This window comes from Physeter macrocephalus, unplaced genomic scaffold (genome assembly GCF_002837175.3).
Source record: "Physeter macrocephalus isolate SW-GA unplaced genomic scaffold, ASM283717v5 random_358, whole genome shotgun sequence".
NCBI classification, from domain to species: Eukaryota; Metazoa; Chordata; class Mammalia; order Artiodactyla; family Physeteridae; genus Physeter; species Physeter macrocephalus.
This window is the reverse complement of record NW_021145606.1, coordinates 14,583-32,870: the sequence shown is the minus strand read 5'-3', so window position 1 is coordinate 32,870 and position 18,288 is coordinate 14,583. Positions and strand designations below refer to the sequence as shown.

The 18,288-nt window shown below is 55.3% G+C and overlaps 1 protein-coding gene across 1 annotated transcript in view; it reads right to left on the bottom strand.

Annotated features, from left to right (window-relative positions):
* The window catches only part of KIF17 (kinesin family member 17), a 60,409-nt gene extending 42,121 nt beyond the window's left edge, over positions 1 to 18,288 (bottom strand). The window contains exons 1-5 of the mRNA XM_055082859.1: positions 18,058 to 18,288; positions 12,335 to 12,481; positions 11,315 to 11,416; positions 5,872 to 6,061; positions 1,630 to 2,082 (exon numbers count right to left, since the gene is read on the bottom strand). Of these exons, the coding sequence (XP_054938834.1) occupies positions 1,630 to 2,082; positions 5,872 to 6,061; positions 11,315 to 11,416; positions 12,335 to 12,481; positions 18,058 to 18,288 (1,123 nt within the window). The remainder of the gene's footprint in view (positions 1 to 1,629; positions 2,083 to 5,871; positions 6,062 to 11,314; positions 11,417 to 12,334; positions 12,482 to 18,057) is intronic.

The window sequence follows — 18,288 nt, the reverse complement described above, 5'->3', positions numbered from 1 at the left end:
TCTCCACTTTACAGATGAGAACGTTGAGGCTCAGGGGGGCTAAGTTGCTTCCCCGAGGAGCCAGGATGTGAACTGGTGATTACTGCCCTGATCTCAGTTCTCTGCCTGCCTTGCATCCGTCATTTCAGCTTGCTGGGCTCCATGCTCCAGATCCAGGAAGAGGGGATGCTAAGAGCCCTTACCCCACAAGGCTGCCCTGATAACCATGGGAAGTCTGCAGGCATGCCAGCTGCTGGGTCAGGGGAGCCACCGGCAGAGCAGCCCCAACTCCCTCCTGGTACCTCTCGCCATTCCTCCGTCTAGCTTCCCCTCACTGAGCGGGGGCGCTAAGCAGGGTCAGGGGTGGGGCAGGAGGGAAAGAGGAGGAAGGCAGATTGCCCGAGTGGAACCCCTCACAGTGGTGTTCAAGGGCCTCTGCACTCCAGGCCCGGCCAACCCCTACATAGCCATCTCCGACCACCCGAGCCGCCAGGCAGTCGGCAGAACTACCTGTGGGTCCCCAAACAGACCTTAGAGCTTTGTGCATCTCTGCACAGACTGACCACTCTCACCCTGTCTAACAGGAGACTTCTCACCCCCCAAGACTCTGTTCATCACCCCTTCTCCTCTGTGAAGCCCTCCCTGACTGACCACACCCTACCCCGAGGTAGCCTGGGCCACACACTTCCTTCTGCCTTGCAGTGCCCTGTACGGCTCCCTGCCCCACAAGCACACGATGCTCTGCTGGAGTGTCTTCCTCCCCCAGGAAACCAGGTATACCCATGCGGCAGAGTCTGGATCTGATTCATCTCTGCGTCCGCATATGCCCAGCACAGGTCCACACACAGAGCAGGTATGAATGGATGGAGGCGGGGTGAGAGGAAAGATAGATAAAAGGATGGATGACAGGACGGAGTGAATGAGTAGGCGGACAGGTGGACGGTAGGACGGATGGGTGGGTGGATGGATTAATAATGGAGTGGGGGGGAGGACAGGTGGGTTGAATGGATGGGTGGATGGATGGATGCCTGGGTGGGTGAGCAGATCAACGGGTGTGTAGAATGGATGGATAGAGAGGAAGGTGGGTGGGGAGGTGGATGAACGGACAGATGGACTCAGGCTCTTTAGTGCTCCCTTCTCCCAAGGGATTCTCAGATAAAGAAAACTCTGGAGTCCCTTGGTTGCAAGGACCCTGCAGGCCCATGCTCCAGGTATAGATTTCTACCTGCCAGATGACAGCCAAACACCTGGGTGTGAGAGCAGTCATCACAGGAAGCCTAACTGGGAGTGGGCGTGTGACAGTGGGGGGAGGGTGAGTCACCTAGCTGCTAAGCAGCACAGCATCACGACGCTGCCATGGAGACAGCAGGCAGACAGGAGGGAGGACGGATGTGCAGCCTAGAGGCAGGGAACGGGGGACAGAGCCTCCAGCTGATGGGACAGGCCAGGCAGACGGGCCTCATGCCGGGTCATCGGCGAGCAGAAACCATCTGGGCCGTCACCAACCAGGGCTCTCCCCGGCTGTTCAAAAATCTACGCTCACGTGAAGTTGCGAGGAGGTGGGACATTGCTTCCATGCCCCGGAAGACAAAGGGAGAGGGCCTTTTTCGTCCCGGGCCCTCCCTTCCACTCCCTCCCCCTGACGCCCACCTGAGAAGTTACTGGGGCTCGTCTGCTGAGCCAGAATCGCCCTGAGCTTCTTGATCTCCTCCTGGTACTCGCGCAGGAGGGCATCCTTGGGGTCCTCGTTGATGCGAGGCTTGTTCCTGATGTTCTTGGCTCGGTTGGCATAGCGCAGCGTGCTGAGGGTCTCACCGTAGTTGTTGTCAGCAGGCGACAGGCAGGCCACCATCAGCGTCTTGGTGCTGCCGCCCAGAGAGTCCTGCAGCAGCCGCGTCAGTTTCGAGTCCCGGTAGGGGATGTGTTTGCAGCGCCCGTCCACCAGGGCCGAGATGACGTTGCCCAGCGCCGACAGCGACAGGTTGATCTTGGTGGCCTCCCTGAGCCGCTCCCCCGTGGCACCCGTCTTGGACTGCCGCTCGCTGCCTGCCAGGTCCACCAGGTTCAGCTTGCCCGCCCGGAGGTGGTCCTTGCCCCGCTCAGCTGCAGACAGACCAGGCAGAGGGGTGAGGGCCCTGGGGCGAGCCCCCATGGTAAGGAGGCCCTGGGTGCTCCCCACCCACCGAGGGTCTCATTTCAGCTGCACAGGAGCCCCATGGAGGGGGTGCTAGGATTGGGCCGTTACAGATGAGAAAAGTGAAGTTCAGAAAGGGCAGTTAACGCGCCTAAGGCCACACAGCTTCCAAGAGCAGAAGCCAGGGCCAGCTGACTCCAGGGAGCAGGGGCTGGGAGGTACAGACTGCTCTCGGAGTGCCGCAGGATTTCTCAGGGCTATCGAGACAGCTCTTACAGATTTCCTGTGAGGCAACGGCGGGGCGGGGTGGGGGCAGTGGGCGGCGGTGAGGGGATGTGATTGGGTCACCAGGGAGCTGAATCCTTCAATGCAAAAAACCTCGGCTTTGGAGAGCCTTGGACCCAGTTCCCATCCAAGTCTTGCCTCCTACTTGCTGTGTGACCTTGGCAAAGCCACGCACCTCTCTGACCCTCAGTTCTCACATCAACAAAATGAGACTAACGATAGCTCCCCACCAGCGTTGGTTGTTAGAAGGAGTAAACGGACAGCACACTTGTACGGAGTCCACACAGGGCCCAGCACACAGCAGGGATTCGTGTGCCCTGAGAACGAGCCCAGTTCTGCAGCGACCGCAGCTGTGCTGGCAGGGCAGACCCGGGTGCTGGGGGTGATGGGAGCCGGGCACTGGCTGGGAGCAGGGGCCCGGAGCACAGGTTTTGAAGGCAGAGACCTGAGGGATCCGATCTTGATTCTATCCCCCCGCAGCTGTGGAACTCAGGGAAATTAACTCTGAGCCTCGGCCTTCTCTTAGTAACATGGGAATCTAAGACCCACCCTGAGGGCTGTTGTGAGAATTACACAGAGAGCACGGCGTGAGGAGCTCGGGGCCGAGCCTGGCACACAGCAAGTGCTCCTTAAATGACAGCTTGCGGCTCTTGATACTATTAATAATTCTTATGTCACCAGAGGACATGGTAAGCGGTTCCAAATGAAATAGGGGGGAGGAGCAGGGGCTTCCTCCTTAGTTTCCTGCTGGTTGAAACCAGAATTGGCCTGGTTTTGCCCATGAGCACAGCTACCTGAAGTAAAAAGGTCTGGCTGGCACCCAGTGGAAGCCTGGACATGCAAGGGGCTTGATTCTTTGGGCTATTTTTTTCTTAAGGAGCAGCAGGAAGGAGGGACTTGGAAATGCCCGTTTGGAAAGCTCTTTGCTGAATGTATGAGGAGCCTTAAACAGGTTTGTACCCTTGCCCCAGGAGGCCTGCTCCAGGAGATCTAATCTGAGGAGATGACTCTAAAAGCAGAAAAGGGGACTTCCCTGGTGGCAGATTCTTTGGGCTATTTTTTTCTTAAGGAGCAGCAGGAAGGAGGGACTTGGAAATGCCCGTTTGGAAAGCTCTTTGCTGAATGTATGAGGAGCCTTAAACAGGTTTGTACCCTTGCCCCAGGAGGCCTGCTCCAGGAGATCTAATCTGAGGAGATGACTCTAAAAGCAGAAAAGGGGACTTCCTTGGTGGCAGAGTGGTTAAGAATCTGCCTGCCAATGCAGCGGACACAGGTTCGATCCCTGGTCCAGGAAGATCCCACATGCCGTGGAGCAATTAAGCCCGTGCGCCACGACTACTGAGCCTGCGCTCTAGAGCTTGCAAGCCACAACTACGGAGCCCGTGAGCCACAACTACTGAAGTCCGCACACCCAGAGCCCGTGCTCCGCAACAAGAGGAGCCACCGCAGTGAGAAGCCCGCGCACCGCAACGAAGAGCAGCCCCCGCTCGCGGCAACTAGAGAAAGCCCGTGTGCAGCAAGGAAGACCCAACGCAGCCAAAAATAAATAAATAAATAAAATTTTAACAATAAATAAATAAAAGCAGAAAAGGCTTTGTGCACAAAGATGTTCATCATGGCATTATTTACAACTAAGAAACCGGAAACAGCATTAAGAGCTTGTAGAGGGCTGGGTGGAGGAGGGCGGTGACTGATACACGGTCCTTCAGCCACCTCCCATGGTCAGGAAGACATGGCAGGAACGATGTGGGAACATTCTTAGGGATGGCGTGGGAAATGAAACATGGGGAAGAAACTTTATATAGAGCAGAAGATTTCAAGTGTGTTTAAAATTTGCACAGGGAAAAAAAGGACCAAAGGAACATATGCTTGGGCTTCCCTGGTGGCACAGGGGTTGAGAATCTGTCTGCTAATGCAGGGGACACGGGTTCGAGCCCTGGTCTGGGAAGATCCCACATGCCGCGGAGCAACTAGGCCCGTGAGCCACAACTACTGAGCCTGCGCGCCTGGAGCCTGTGCTCCGCAACAAGAGAGGCCGCGATAGTGAGAGGCCCGCGCGCCACGATGAAGAGTGGCCCCTGCTCGCCACAGCTAGAGAAAGCCCTCGCACAGAAACGAAGACCCAACACAGCCAAAAATAAATAAATAAATTAATTAATTAAAAAACAAACAAAACATATGCTTAAATGTTAACAGTTGGTTGTGTTTATGAGTAATTTCCCCTACCTCTCTCTAACTCCTAAATATCTTTATTGAACTTATTTTATAATGGAAATAAAAAACATCTTTAAAATTTTTAAAAAGCCTGTTTGCAGGCAGCCTGCCTCATCCTTCAAACCCATCTGCAGAGACCAAGAGGCACCCCACAGGGCCACTCTCTCCTCCTCCCTCCTGATCTGTCCTCTCAGGCCCTAGTCCCCGCCCCCACCTACAGCATCATCATATGAGGATGTGATCACACCACCCGCCCTCCCCATATCATCACCCCTGGGGGAGACTCTGACCCAGCCAGCACCAGGGGGTTGGCCTGGAGCCAGGTCACCACACAGGTGGGCAGTGTGCTGCTGGGGGTTCCATCAACCCAGGCCTTGACCTTGGGCTGGGATCTCTCCACAATTATTTTCCTAGTTGGGCTGAGGCTGCTTCCTGCTCCACTGCTCTCCAGAGTTCTGTTTGTGATGAACCACAAACTGGGAGGCAGCTGCAGTGTTAGTGGGAAAAACCCAGATGTCAGAGAAACCTCGGTTCAAATCCCAGCTCTACCAGTTAGCAGCTAAGCGGTACCTTGAAGCACTTAGTAAGACCTTGAACAAGCAGGTCACTTGACCTCTCAGAGCCTCCGTTTCCTCATCTGTTAATGGGAATTATAATGCCTGCATTTAGGACTGCTGTGGGCTTTAAATAGAATGAGGTGTGTGAAGGACTCAGCACAGCGTCCATAGGTGGCCTGAAATAAACGAGTTCCTTTCCTTCTTCTCTTTCTCAGTAACTCTTCCAGAAATAAAGGAACAGTGAGATGGCTTTGGAGTAGAGAATGTTAAAGAAAGAGGAGAATCCAAAAGTTCTGGGTGGCACACACTCTGGGGGCAGACCCCTGGGATAGAGGCCCAGCTCGAAGACTTTCTAGTTGTGTGACCGCGATTTCCTCATCTGTAAAATGGGGATGATGTGAGTCTCCACCTCATGGGGTTGTTGGAAGGAGCAAATGAGCTAATGCAAATACATTGCATGGCACGCAGTAAGTGCTCAACGGTAGCTACCAGTATTATTACTGTTGCTGTTGACGATGTTGTTTATCCTGGAAACATGGGCCCTGGCACAGGGACAGTCCTCCTGTGCTTCCTCCAGGTGACCCCAGCATCTCTTCCCAGTTGGGGCCCTCGAGGCTCCGAGTGGTGAAGGGTCTGGGCTACTAGGAGCAGGCACCCAGCTTGGTGGTCCGGCCCCCTCCGCCCCCGCCCGGCCCCACATACCCACCGCGTAGATCTCGATGCTGATGGTGAAGATGGAGTGGGAGCGGGAGGAGTCCTTGTTCATCAGGGTGTAGCCAACCGAGCGGTTCTTCCAGCCCATCTCCATGACGCGCTCGCACTGGGCCACACTGTGCACCGTGTGCATGGAGAGCCCCTTCACGTACACCCCCTTCTCCGGGTGCTCCTTCAGCTGCGGGCAAGAGGCACGCGTCAGGGCTCCCCAGGGAACCTGAGGGAAGGGCCCAGCTCCCACCACCTCTGTCCTCCTGCAGGGCGGGTTGGCACCTCGAATTCCCTGTCACAGGTTGGGGGTTTGTCCTAGGTAGAACCAGCCTCATACCCACCCCTGCCTCTTCCTTGTTGTGGGAACTTGGGTCAGTGACATCATCTCTCTGAGCCTCCATTTCCACATCTGTAAAATGGGTACAAGATACCTATCCCTTAGGGAGGTGGTGAGGATTCTGTAAACTAAGGCTCGTACAACGCACGGCATGATGCCTGGCACATGGCAACTGCTCCATAAATGGCAGCCGCGGTCTCACTGTTGTTGTTAGTGCCGTGGTTGTGAAGGTGGTTTCTGGTCTGGGGCTTCAGCTCCCAGGGGCCGACCCCTGTCTGTAGTCATTCACCCAAGGGCTCTGAGTGCTTCTCCCCTGACCTGCCAACGTGGCTTCTGCTCGCCTCCCTGCCGCGGCTCCACGGCAACAAGAACGTTCCCAGACCCTTGGATCATGGTGGGTGAAGGGCCATTTGCTGCCCAGAACTCCCACTGGCCCCCAGCCCTCAGCACGATGGCAGCGAGTAAATCAACTTATTTGACTGCTGCGTGCTTGCTTTCCAGGCAGCTGAGCTGTTTTGTTGCTGACACAGAGCTGTGAAAAGCAATGTGAGAGGAAATAGAACCACTCTGGGAAGAGCAGAATGAATTAGGACAGAAGTCATCTGTCGGGTGGTCTGAGCCAGAGTAGGCTCAGATGCTTTGCCCCAGGCAGCTTCAGGGTCCCAGGTGGGGCTGGGCCCCTGCTGCAGAGCAGGGCAGGGGGCGGAGGGGGGCAAGCACAGGCTTGCCTTATCTCCCCAAGTCTGGAGAAAGAGCCAGACCCAGACCGAAGGACTGGGTTTCATGGATCAGATAAGACGGAGGCACAGAAAGGTTAAGTGGCTTTTTGAAGGTCACACAGCTATTAGTGGCAGGGCAGCACTGGGGTCACCGGCAGTGGAAGACTCCAGAGGCAGGGCTTGGAGAGAGGCTGCAGCTTCCTGGAGTAACTGAAATTTGATATGACAAAGGGCTGACCTTGACCTAGAAGGTGGCTGTGAGGACAGAGCTCAAAGGACAGGAGCAGGAGACCCTGCAAACAGAGCAGGGCTTGATGGTAGCCTGGGACGCTGTGTGCCTGCTTCGGTCACTGCCACACTCTCAGAGGCTAGACGCCTGCCTGGTACATGGTAGGCGCAGGTGACGGATGGCTGCTCCTGGCCTCAGGAAGAACGCAGTTTCCTATTCAGTCAGACAGACCCGGGTTAGAAACCTGGTTCTGTGACTTGCTAGTTGGGGAAGTCATTTTGCCTCTCTCGGCCTCGGTTTCCTCATATGTAAAATGAGGATGATAAATCCTATTTCCACAAGACTTTTGGGAGGATCGAAAGGAGAATGGACATGAAAGGAGCTCTGTGGGGGTTTTCGGAGGGGGTTCGGTGAACACAGATACCAAGAGGATGAGGCCGTCCTCTCCAGCCTGAGTAACCTCACGAGCAGGAAAGGAGGGCAGGGGAGGCAACAACTAATGTAGGGGTCTCCCACCCACCCTATTCTTAGGCCCGGGAGGGCTCGCCCCCCTCACCTCCTGACCTCCTGGATCCCTCCACCCCTCCCCTGCTGTTCCGGCCTCCACCCACCTCCCAAGTGTCAGCCACCAGCTGTGCCCCGCATTCTTTGGTAACTGTTCCTCCGGGATGCTGCCCCCCCCGCCCCCCCGCCGAGGGCGGTCGCCATGGCAACCAGCTGGGATGCGGCTGGGTTGGCGTGGGGGGGGCGCGCATGCAGGACGGGACCACAGCCGGCCGGGAAACGCCCCCATGGAGGTGCGGGGTCCTGCCACTGGCCCGACGCCAGCTGTGGGAACCAACTGGAGAGGCCCCTGAGGGCCCCACCTCTGCCACCCAGCACTGAGCTGGGTTCCCGTGATGGTGGTTCGTGGTGTTGGGGGAGGGGTGTAATCTGCTTCCCCAAATCCCTTGCTGGCCCTCGCTGATCTAACCACTCTCATTACCAGAATTACCAGGCCCTGTGCTGTGCTGTGGAGCCTGGCCACCTGGGTGCAAATTCCATCTCCACCCTTTACTGACTGTGCCCTCGGGCTGGTTCTTGAACAGCAGCTCCTCCTAAGGCTGTTGTGAGGGTTATACAGAACCCAGCTGTCCCTCCTCTGAGAGAGCTCCGTGCACCCAAGGGGAATGTCTCTGAGCACATCTGTCACTGGCAGCCCTCACCCCCAGGCAGCCTGGCTCACCAAGCCTGAGGCCCGTGGTCCAGCTGGGCCACGTACAGGCAGTTGCCAGCCCTTGGGCCCGCAGGGCCTGGGTAACCGAACCCGTCCTAGGGTCCATGATATGGAGGAAGTGGAGGGGGGCGGGCCCTGCCGCCCCAGTTCCGGCTGGCAGGGGCCCTGATGCTGCAGGCTGGCCTTTCGGGGCTGACAAGTAGGAGCAACTCCCTGTGCCTTCCTCCCCTGCCCATGTCCCCGTCTGGGGGCTGAGTTATGACTCAGCTGCTCCAGCTCCAGGAGAGAGAAGACAGTGGAAAGGTGGGTGGCTGGAGGTGCCTGTGTAGAAAGGGCAGAGCACTGCTGTATCTGCAAGCAGCTGAGGAGGGGGTTGGGGGCCAGTCCTGGTCTGGATGTGGACCTGCTGTAGTCTGTGACCTGAACTCCAGGGTCTTCCCAGCAAGTCTCTGTTGAATGGATGACTCAACTCATGAATGTTCCTCCCTCAAATGGAACCCCACTACTCGCTTCTCACTGCCCCCCGGGTTTCCTATACTTCCCACCCCGAAAAGTCTGGGAGGAAAGCACCTGACCACTCAGATCCCACGTATTCTGGTATTAGCGCCATTACTAGTAATTTGCTGTGTGACCTTGGCCAAGTCCCTTCCCCTCCCTGGGACTCAGTTTCCTCATCTGTACCATGAGAGGACTGGACTTAGAAGCTCTCAAAGGGTCTTTCTGGCTCAAAATTTTAAGGATTTTTCCACTATCTGGCCAACACAAGCAAGTTTTTTTTCAAAACAGCTGCTCCCTGGGGTCGGATTTGTTCGGTTGGGCCACACGATGGTTGCAGGTCAGAGAGGAACTCACAGTCCCTCCAAATGAAGCCAGGGCAACTGGGGGGCCTAGGGCAAGTGGGGGGCTCTGGATCTGAGCAGGAAAACAGCCCTGCCCCACATGGATGGGGTGGGACGGGACCCAGGTGATCCCAATGTCCTGTCCAATCTAGAGGTCAGTGAGGGTCTGGAAGACTGGGAGGCATAGGCAGCAGCCCCTTCATCTGGTTCTGCGCCCCCTCCCGTGACTGTCAAGGCCTATGCCCTGGGGAGATTTAGGCAGCTGGGCCACGGAAAATGTCCAACCCTGACTCCGTGGCTTCCTAACCTAGTGGCCACAGGCAAGTCACCTCCTCTTTCCCAGCCTCCTTTCCTCATCTGCAGAATGGGACTCTCCATAGCAACCTCCCAGGATTGATGCTCATAAATGACTGACATTCCCCCAGCTCAGGCATTCTGCCTCTGAAGGAGGTAGGTCAACCTCCACCGCTGGTTGTGGGCCTCTTGCGGGGGCCGTGGAGGGGGGCATTGGTTTCTTGGTCAGATAAGAAGCCCCAGAGTCTGGGGCAGCCACCAGCATGCTGGCCACAGATCTGGGTCAGTCTCCCCTCATTGGGCTCCTCCTTGGACTTTTTTTTTTTTTTTGGCCACGCCGTGCAGCATGCGGGATCTTAGTTCCCTGAACAGGGACGGAACCCATGCCCCCCGCATTGGGAGTGAGGAGTCTTAGCCACTGGACCACCGGGGAAGTCCCTCCTCTTTGGACTTGACCTGGCCCATCCAGCACTCAGAGTCCCAGATAGGAGACATAACCAAGCCTTTCCCAAAGGTCCCGGACCTGGTCCAGCCTTGCCACCACCTGGCTGGCCAGTCCTGGCAGGTCACTTGACCTCGCTGGGCTCCCCAAAGGGTCAGCCACGTTCTGCCTATCTTGATAGAGCCCTCAAAGCATCTAATTCTGCTTCACCCAGCTGGGAAATGATGTTCTTTCATTCTGATTCTAGCCTTTCAGGAGACTGAGGACAATTTATGAGATGAGCAATGCTCAGTGACCAGTTGGGGCAGCCCTAGTTTTTTCTGTCTTGAGTCCATTTTGCAACCCCCAGGTCATATTCCTCATCCTTTCTCGGAATCCCAACGGCACAAAAGAGCTCACGCATCGAACCCCTACTATGCGCCGACCCTCTGCTCAGCAGCTCACCCTTGTTACCCTCTTCAATCCTCACAACAACATCCTGAGGTCATATCATCAATCTTTGGACACCTCCACACCAGACCCCTTTCAGAGGGGGACAAGGTCCCAGAATCCGAGCCCATCTGCAGCAGTAAAATGGGATGTTTGTGATGCAGGAACTTGATGTCAGACAGATCTGGGTTCAACTCCAGGTTTGGCCAGCTTCCTGCTGTTGAAGCTTGGGCAAGTTAATTATCCTCTGTAAACCTCCCTTCCCACATCGGTAAACTGAGGATAATAATATGGGTATCCCCAACTTTCTCTAAGTTCAAGTCGGAAAGAAATCCGATTTTCACTTTTACCAAAAAAGCCTTTATCGTACTGATGTCAGTCTTTCATAAAAGCAAAGTGGAAACAAGATTTTGGAAAGCAGGGGATACTCTTCCCTTTATGCCATTTCAGCTTACAAAACGCTTGCTCTGCTTTCCTATAGTGGGGGAAACCTGTATCTACCTAACGAGGTGACTGGGAGTATTAAATGGGATAACGTGCCTAAAGCAGTCAGTAAACAGTAAGTGCTCAATAAATGATCCCTATTACCTTTTTAGCTTGAGAGTCCCTTAGAATTTTTCAAAATAATTTTTTAGAAGTGGAACCCGTTTTTCAAATGAAATCCATCACCAAATTCCATCCATTTCAACAGATGTAAGTGGCACTGCCCCAGAGAAGGCCTCCCCTTCCCCTGCGTGGTGCGGGTAGGCCCATTAACCCCTCCCCTGCCTCACAGACTCTGAGACTACTCCCAAATTCAAGTTCAAAACTTCCCATTCTAGTCTGAACCAGCGCCTGTGTCCTCAGGACCCTTCCCCATGTTTCTGAGAGAGCACCCCCAATGCCAACCTCCCCCTCCAGCTCCCCCCACCCACCCCTGCCGGGGCTGCACCCACCTCCAGCTTCTGCTTGGTGTCAGTGCCCAGCAGGTCACGGACATCTTCATTGTAGATCTCCAGGTAGGAGGCCCGGACCAGGAACTTGGTGTTCTCTGCACACTGTAGGGAGAGCAAAGATACCTGAGCACCCGCTGCCTGGACATCACAAGGGGACATCGTGGCAGGAGGTGTCCCCAACCTCACCTGGCCCTGCCTGCCTGGCAAGCTCTCCCCTCCTCTCCGGCTTCTCAGAGTGGCATCATTTTCATACTGCTATGGACTCATGCTCTCTCTACAAGCCTCATGGGAAAGGAAATGGGAGAGGCCTCCCCACGGTTCAGGTAGAGAGACCAAGGCCACGGGTAAGGCCTGGACCAAGCACTGGCCCTGGGCTAATCCCCGGCAGTTCTTCCAGTTGCCTGATGTTCCTGTGGGTCATCCAAATGAGTCCCAGGGGTAGTGCAGTGGGCTCTGCAGCTGACTGGTCCCTGCTTTGCCATTTCCCAGATGCAGGAATCTGCGCATTCACGAGTGGTCAGCAGGGCACGTCTCACCTGCAGCCTGGACACTGGGATACCTGGTCTGGGCCCGGCCCATAAGGGCTCCAAGCCTTGGCTTCCCTATCTCAAAAATGAGGATAACAGCTACCTCCTGGGCCAGGGTGGTAGTGAGATAATTATGCAAAGGGCTTTGCACAATGCTTGGTCTGTAGCAACTGCTCAGTTAAAAAAGGAAGCTATGATTGTTTACAGCCATTTCTTGGGCCAGCACTCTGAGTCATCATATCCATGTGAAGTGTTATACGAAATGTTAAAATCCAAAAATGGCAGGAGGAAAACACAGCAGGTAGAATTTTCTCAGCTTTAAGTTCTCCCATCACCTCTTCAGAAACCAGAGCCTGAGTCTGCTCATCTGTGCCGCGTCAAGGCCGCTCTGACCGCATCCCACAACCGCTGCCCAGGTCAGAAGTGCTCTGGGACCATTCACGGTAACGCCTGGGGAGCCCAACCCTGCCCCTTCCATCCCCCAGGCCCATACCTGGACGCTCTCGAAAACGTGCTCAAAGGCCCTAGGGATGATGCCTCTTTGGCAGGGTGGGTCCGGCAGGCCCTGCATGGTGAAGGACTTCCCGCTGCCTGTCTGGCCGTAGGCAAAGATGGTGCCGTTGTAGCCCTCGGTGACACCCTGTGTGGGAGGACACAGCCCAGGGCTCAGCTGGCCGAGCTCAGCCAGGCTTGGGGCCAGGCCCCGGGGCTGCAGGGCTGCCTCCTGACTCACAGACTTAGGGCCCCTCCCTGGCTCTCCCACCACGGTGGCACAGGGCTGCGGGAGGGCAGTGCAGAGATGAAGGCGGCACAGCTCTGTCCTCAAGGGGGTCACTGCCCGGTGGGGTAGGAGACTGTCCCTGTGTATGGCTAAGAGCCTGGCCGCCATCCTTTACTGACTGTCCCTTGGCCTGTCCTTATTCAGGCACGTGGAGCCTCAGCTTCCTCACCTGTAACAAAGGGTAAGAACAGCACCTCCTCTGAGGCTGTCGAGAGGTGTACACAGGAATTATTTCACGTGCTGGCACACGAAGTGCTGGCACACAGAGGTAGGTGCTCCCTAAATGTCTGCCTGGAATGCGCGGGAGACAGACATATACACGCGATCCTCATATGAGGTGGAGATGCATGTAATGATGGCGTACAGGACGGGCAAGGAGAGGGAGTGCCAAGAGGGGGAGACAGAAGGTGCAGGAAGAGCCAGGCAAAGCTTCCTGGGCAGGTGGAGGAGAAAGGGGGAGCAGAAAGGGTGGCTTGGATTTTAACAGGTGACAGGAAGAGGAAGGCATTCTAGGCTGAGGGGACAGCCTGAGCAAAGACCAGAGAGGTGAGAGGCTGAGAGCAGGTGGAACTGGGGGGAGGGGGATGGAGACGAAGCTGGGAAGAAGTAGGAGGCAAACCAGGTGGCATCCCCAAGGGCATCCTTCATTCACTGATGCGATTGTTCTTTCCACAGGTACCGACTCTCTTCTCTGAGGGGGACTGTGGCTGGTGACAGAGCCACGAACAAAGAAGACACCCTAGTCCCTGCCCTCACCCAGCTCATGAGATCACAAATTCTAGAACTTAGTATGGGGGCAAGGGAATCCTGTGTTAGAATGTGGGCCCAGAGAGCTGTGCTCAGGCCGCCAGGGCCCAGGTGGCATCTGCGCCCGTTTCCACTGCAAAGACACATCCTGTAGGGACTTCCCTGGTGGTCCAGTGGGTAAGACTCCATGCTCCCAATGCAGGGGGCCCAGGTTCGATCCCTGGTCGGGGAACTAGATCCCACACGCATGCCACAACTAAGAGTCCGCATGCTATAACAACGATCCCAGGTACTGCAACTAAGACCCGATGCAGCCGAAATTTTTTAATTAAAAATATTAAAAAAAAAAAAAAAAAAAAGAAAGACCCATCCTGTAGACCACTGCGGGGCTCGGGATCCCCAGGGACTGCTGGAGAAGGAAGACTGGAAGTCACGATCTGCAGCTCATCAGAGGGCCAGGTGCTACACACCAGGATGAGCCCCCTGAGGTGTGGGAGAGCCGTGGCAGACCAGTCACCCAACCAGGAGCCTCAGAGGCAGGGCATGCGAAGCCCCCGGGACAACATGGTGCAGTGTCTGGACCATCAATGTCACCCAGACCTGACAAGGGATTCTATATCAAAATAAATATTTTATATGCCCTGTCCAGTAGGGCAGCCACCAGCCACACCAGAAGTGGGCCTGATGCGACTGAGGAACTGAATTTATGCTAATTTACATTTAAAAACTGAAGCAATGTAAAATATTTTCCCATCAAACACAACTTTATTTTTTTGTGTTTCATTTCATTTGAACTATGGACACTTAAGCACCTGAATTGAGACGTACGATAAGTATGAAACACACACCCGATTTCGAAGACTTAGTATGAAGAAACAATGTAAAATATCTCCCTAATAGCTATTATGCCATGAGAGTATCTATTATTATGTTTTATTGAAATGATAATATTTTGGATACTATTGGGTCAAATAAAATGTATTATTAAAATTAATTTCAGGGACTTACCTGGTGGCACAGTGGTTAACGATCCACCTGCCAATGCAGGGGACACAGGTTCGAGCCCTGGTCCGGGACGATCCCACATGCCACGGAGCAACTAAGACTGTGCGCCACAACTACTGAGCCTGCGCTCTAGAGCCCATGAGCCACAACTACTGAGCCTGCATGCTGCAGCGACTAAAGCCCATGTGCCTAGAGCCCGTGCTCCACAACAACAGAGGCCACCGCAATGAGAAGCCCGCGCACCGCAGTGAAGAGCAGCCCCCACTCGCCGCAACTGGAGAAAGCCCGCGCGCAGCAACGAAGACCCAACGCAGCCAAAAACAAATAAATAAATAAATAAATTTATACACACACCAAAAAATCAAATAAAACTGAAATTCAGTTCCTCAAAAGCACTAGCCTCATGTCAAGTGCTCACTTGCCACATACGGCTGGTAGTCCCTAACTGGACAGCCCAGATACAGAACACTTCCACCACTGCAGAAGGTTCTGCAGAACCACACTGCTGTGAGGTAGAAGACAACTTTACATGCATTAAGGCAAAACATAAGATTTCAGAAACGCTTCACCCATCAACTGATACCTCCAGACCCACCAGAGACGTGTGCACACATGCAGCAGGTCCCAAACGTCAGCCACTCTGTCCACCCCGGGTTCTGCCATGTTCCCCGTATTATTATTTACTAAATGATTTTCATGAAATCAAACTGTTAATTGACTCTCCTGTTAACTTGATGTCATCCTCAGCAATAATTCCCGTGAAGCTGCATTACAGGCTGGACGTGCTAAATATTTCTTCTACTTCCCATTAAAATCAACGCATAACTATTGAAATTGAAATAACAGCATCTGTGCTAAATTGCCTCATGTGCCCTTTCCGTCCTCTCCCAAATGAACAGTTCTGTGTTCCATCCAGGGGCCAAATTCTACCGCATCGATGTCTCTGGACACCAGGCCCGTCCTCAGTCTGTCCTGGTAGAAGCCACGGTACCTGGTCCCTGGGCGGGTTGTGTGGTGGGTCATCAGAGGCAACTCTAAGGTCATGCGTGTGAAGGGGGGAGGACGGGGAGATGGCAAAGCCACACGCTGGGAAAGAACCCACAGACCAGGCAGCGGGCTGGGTGTGGAGGTGAGGAGCTCAGGGTAGGACATGCTGAGTCGGCTGAAACATGGGTCTGAGGTGGAGGGCTCCCAGGAGAGCGGAAGAGGTCACCCAGTGACAGAGGAGATCAGGAACAGAGCCTGGATTTAAGGGTGGGGGTGGGGGTGGGGAAGGGAAGGGTCAGTCCGAAGTGCTGGGGGCTTCGTGCAGTGGGAACTGAAGGGAAGAGCCTGGGCAGGAGGCCGCCTGGAGGTGGTCAGAGCCCAGCAGGACAGACACACAGCCGCCCGGCCTAAGGGTGCAGCTACTCCTGGCTCCAAGTTGCTGAACCGTGCTTTGCATATGATTCACATGCCGCGCATTTAATTAGAGGCAGCAGGATGGAGCATGGGGACCCGGCACTGCGCTGGGAATCAAAACCACCCCTAACTCGTTCTGTGACATTCAAGGTCTCCGTTTCCTTGCCAGGAATGATGCCTCCAGCTCTACATACGTCTGGTGAAGATCAAATGCTACATGCTGGTCTCCAGCTGAAAGGCCCTTTCCTCCACCTTCTTGCCTGGCTGACTCCTCTCATCCTGGTCTCAGCTTAGATCTCACCACTTCCAGGAAGTCCTCCCTGCCTTCCCATCCCCTCCAAGCCCAGGTTTGCTAGCTTCCTTTGTGCTGCCAAAGTCCCCCAGGATTCTCCTCCCACTCATCACCCTGGCTTGTAGCTACTAGCTTAGCTGCTCCCCCACCTGATCATGAGCTGGCTGAGGGCGGCGCTCCCCATGCCTAGGATGGGGCCTGGTATGAGAATACTATTTGTTAGCTGAATGAATGAATGAATGAAAAGGAACATATGTCAGGTTGAGTTTGAGGCTCTGTGGGATGACTGGAGGTAGGGGTCTGACAGAATCCCCTGTAGCAGTGAACTCGGGACAGAAGTGAGAACTGGAGATCTGAGGTAGCCACTGTCTCCTTAGGTCTCCCCCTCTGGGTTGGGGCTTCCTGGGAACCCTGACAAGGGAGGCTTGCTCAGGGGAATTATTTCCAGGATGCGGAGGGGAACCCACGAGCAAGGCTGAGGCCCTGGAGAAGGCAAAGCCAAGGAGAACTCAATCTCGGAATCTTCCAGTCTCCGAGGGGAGACCCTGGACGAGGAAGCAGAGGGGCCCTGGGGACAGAGCTACAGCAGGTTGCTGGAAGCATCAGGGTGGCTGACTCTGACTCACTGTGCAGAATGGTCTTCTAGGAGCTAAGAAGCCAAGGTGGAGCAGGCAGCTCTGGGAAGAGAGCTCCTGCCATTCAAGGACCATTCAAGGTGGACATTCAAGGACCCGGGGTTGGGGGCGCTGGACCAGAGGACCTATTCTGGTCCCTTCTAGCCTGGGAGTCCAGGATGGTAGGACAGCCTGGCCATCCCCAGAGCGTGGTACCACCCTCTGGGGAGAGTTGCCCTCTTTCCCTGGGCATCTTCTACAGTCATGCCCTGACCACTGGGGGGCTCTGGGTTCCAGAACACTTCCACCCTCACAGGCGGTTCGACTGCGGCCGAAGGAGGTGCTCTGGGGGACGTTAACTGGCCTGCCGGCCAAAACCAAAAGGTTCCATGGGCAAATACCTTTTGGAAATGCTGGGTTAAATAAGCCAAACTATTTTCTCCACTGCAAGACTCCCCAGAGCCTCAAGTACCCTAATGTGCAGCTTCAAGTGAGGGAGGGTGTATGCAGCACTTCCCAAACTTTTCCTTTTTTCCTGAAACAACCTGTGACATCTCACTTCACTAGCGATTTGATGCACAGCTGGGGAGATGGTGGTAGCAAGGAAAGAGTCCTTGGGCCAGGAGTAGCTCCAGCCCCTCCTCCGCCAGAAACTCACTGTGGGAGCTTGCCATGTTTCCTCCCTATGGGCCTCAGTCTCCCCATCTGTGAAATGTGAACCTCCCTGTCATGCAGCGCCAAGGAGCTACCTAGTGTGACAGTGTGAAAAAAAAGCAAAAGCCCTATAAGGGGCAGAAACTGTTGTGGCCTCCCTGTTCTTCAACCGCCAAGGAGGAAGGTAAGTCAGACCAAAGGTAAAGGGTTTCCAGTTCTCCAAGACCAAGGCCAGGCCAGCAGCTTTCTCTCTGCAGAAGCAGGGAACTAGTGAGGGGGCGGAGGAGAAAGGAGAGGGGGAGGGGGAGGAGGAGAAAGGAGAGGGGGAGGAGGAGGAGGAGGAGACCTGGGGCTCTTGGGAGAAGAGGAGGAGGTTGGGGAAGTGGCTGGAGCTTTTAGAGAAGTCCTGAAGGTGTTGGGTGAGGGTGGAGGGCAAGTGGTCTTGGGGGCTGGAGTTCCTGTGGGAAGCAGGCTGGAAGGATGGGGGTGAGGACCAGCCTTGGCACCGGGGGCAGTGGAGACCCGGACAGACATTGTAGACGGGTTCCAGCTGTCTGCTGACAGGACAGAAGTCTTCAGACCAACCTGCTGCTGTCCACCTGCGCCCCTCCAGAAGGGCCTTCCCGCCCGGCTTGCGGGCAAGGCAGTCCCTCAGGACCCCTCCGAGCGGCCCCAGGTCCTGCCCAGCGGGTCCTCGGAGGCGGCCTCGCGGGCGTCCTCACCTCCACCAGCGGGTAGGCGATTTCGTTGTAGATCTGCTCGGTAAAGTGGTCCATGTAGTAGGCGCCGTCGAAAGTGAACTGCTTGGGGGGCTGGTCGACGGCCCCCGGGTTCTGGATGAAGCACTGGCCGCGCGCGGAGTCCACCGTCACCACAGGCTGGCAGTTCAGCTCCCACTCCCGCTGGTTCATGGGGCGGCAGCGCACCACCACCTTCACCGACTCCGAGGCCAT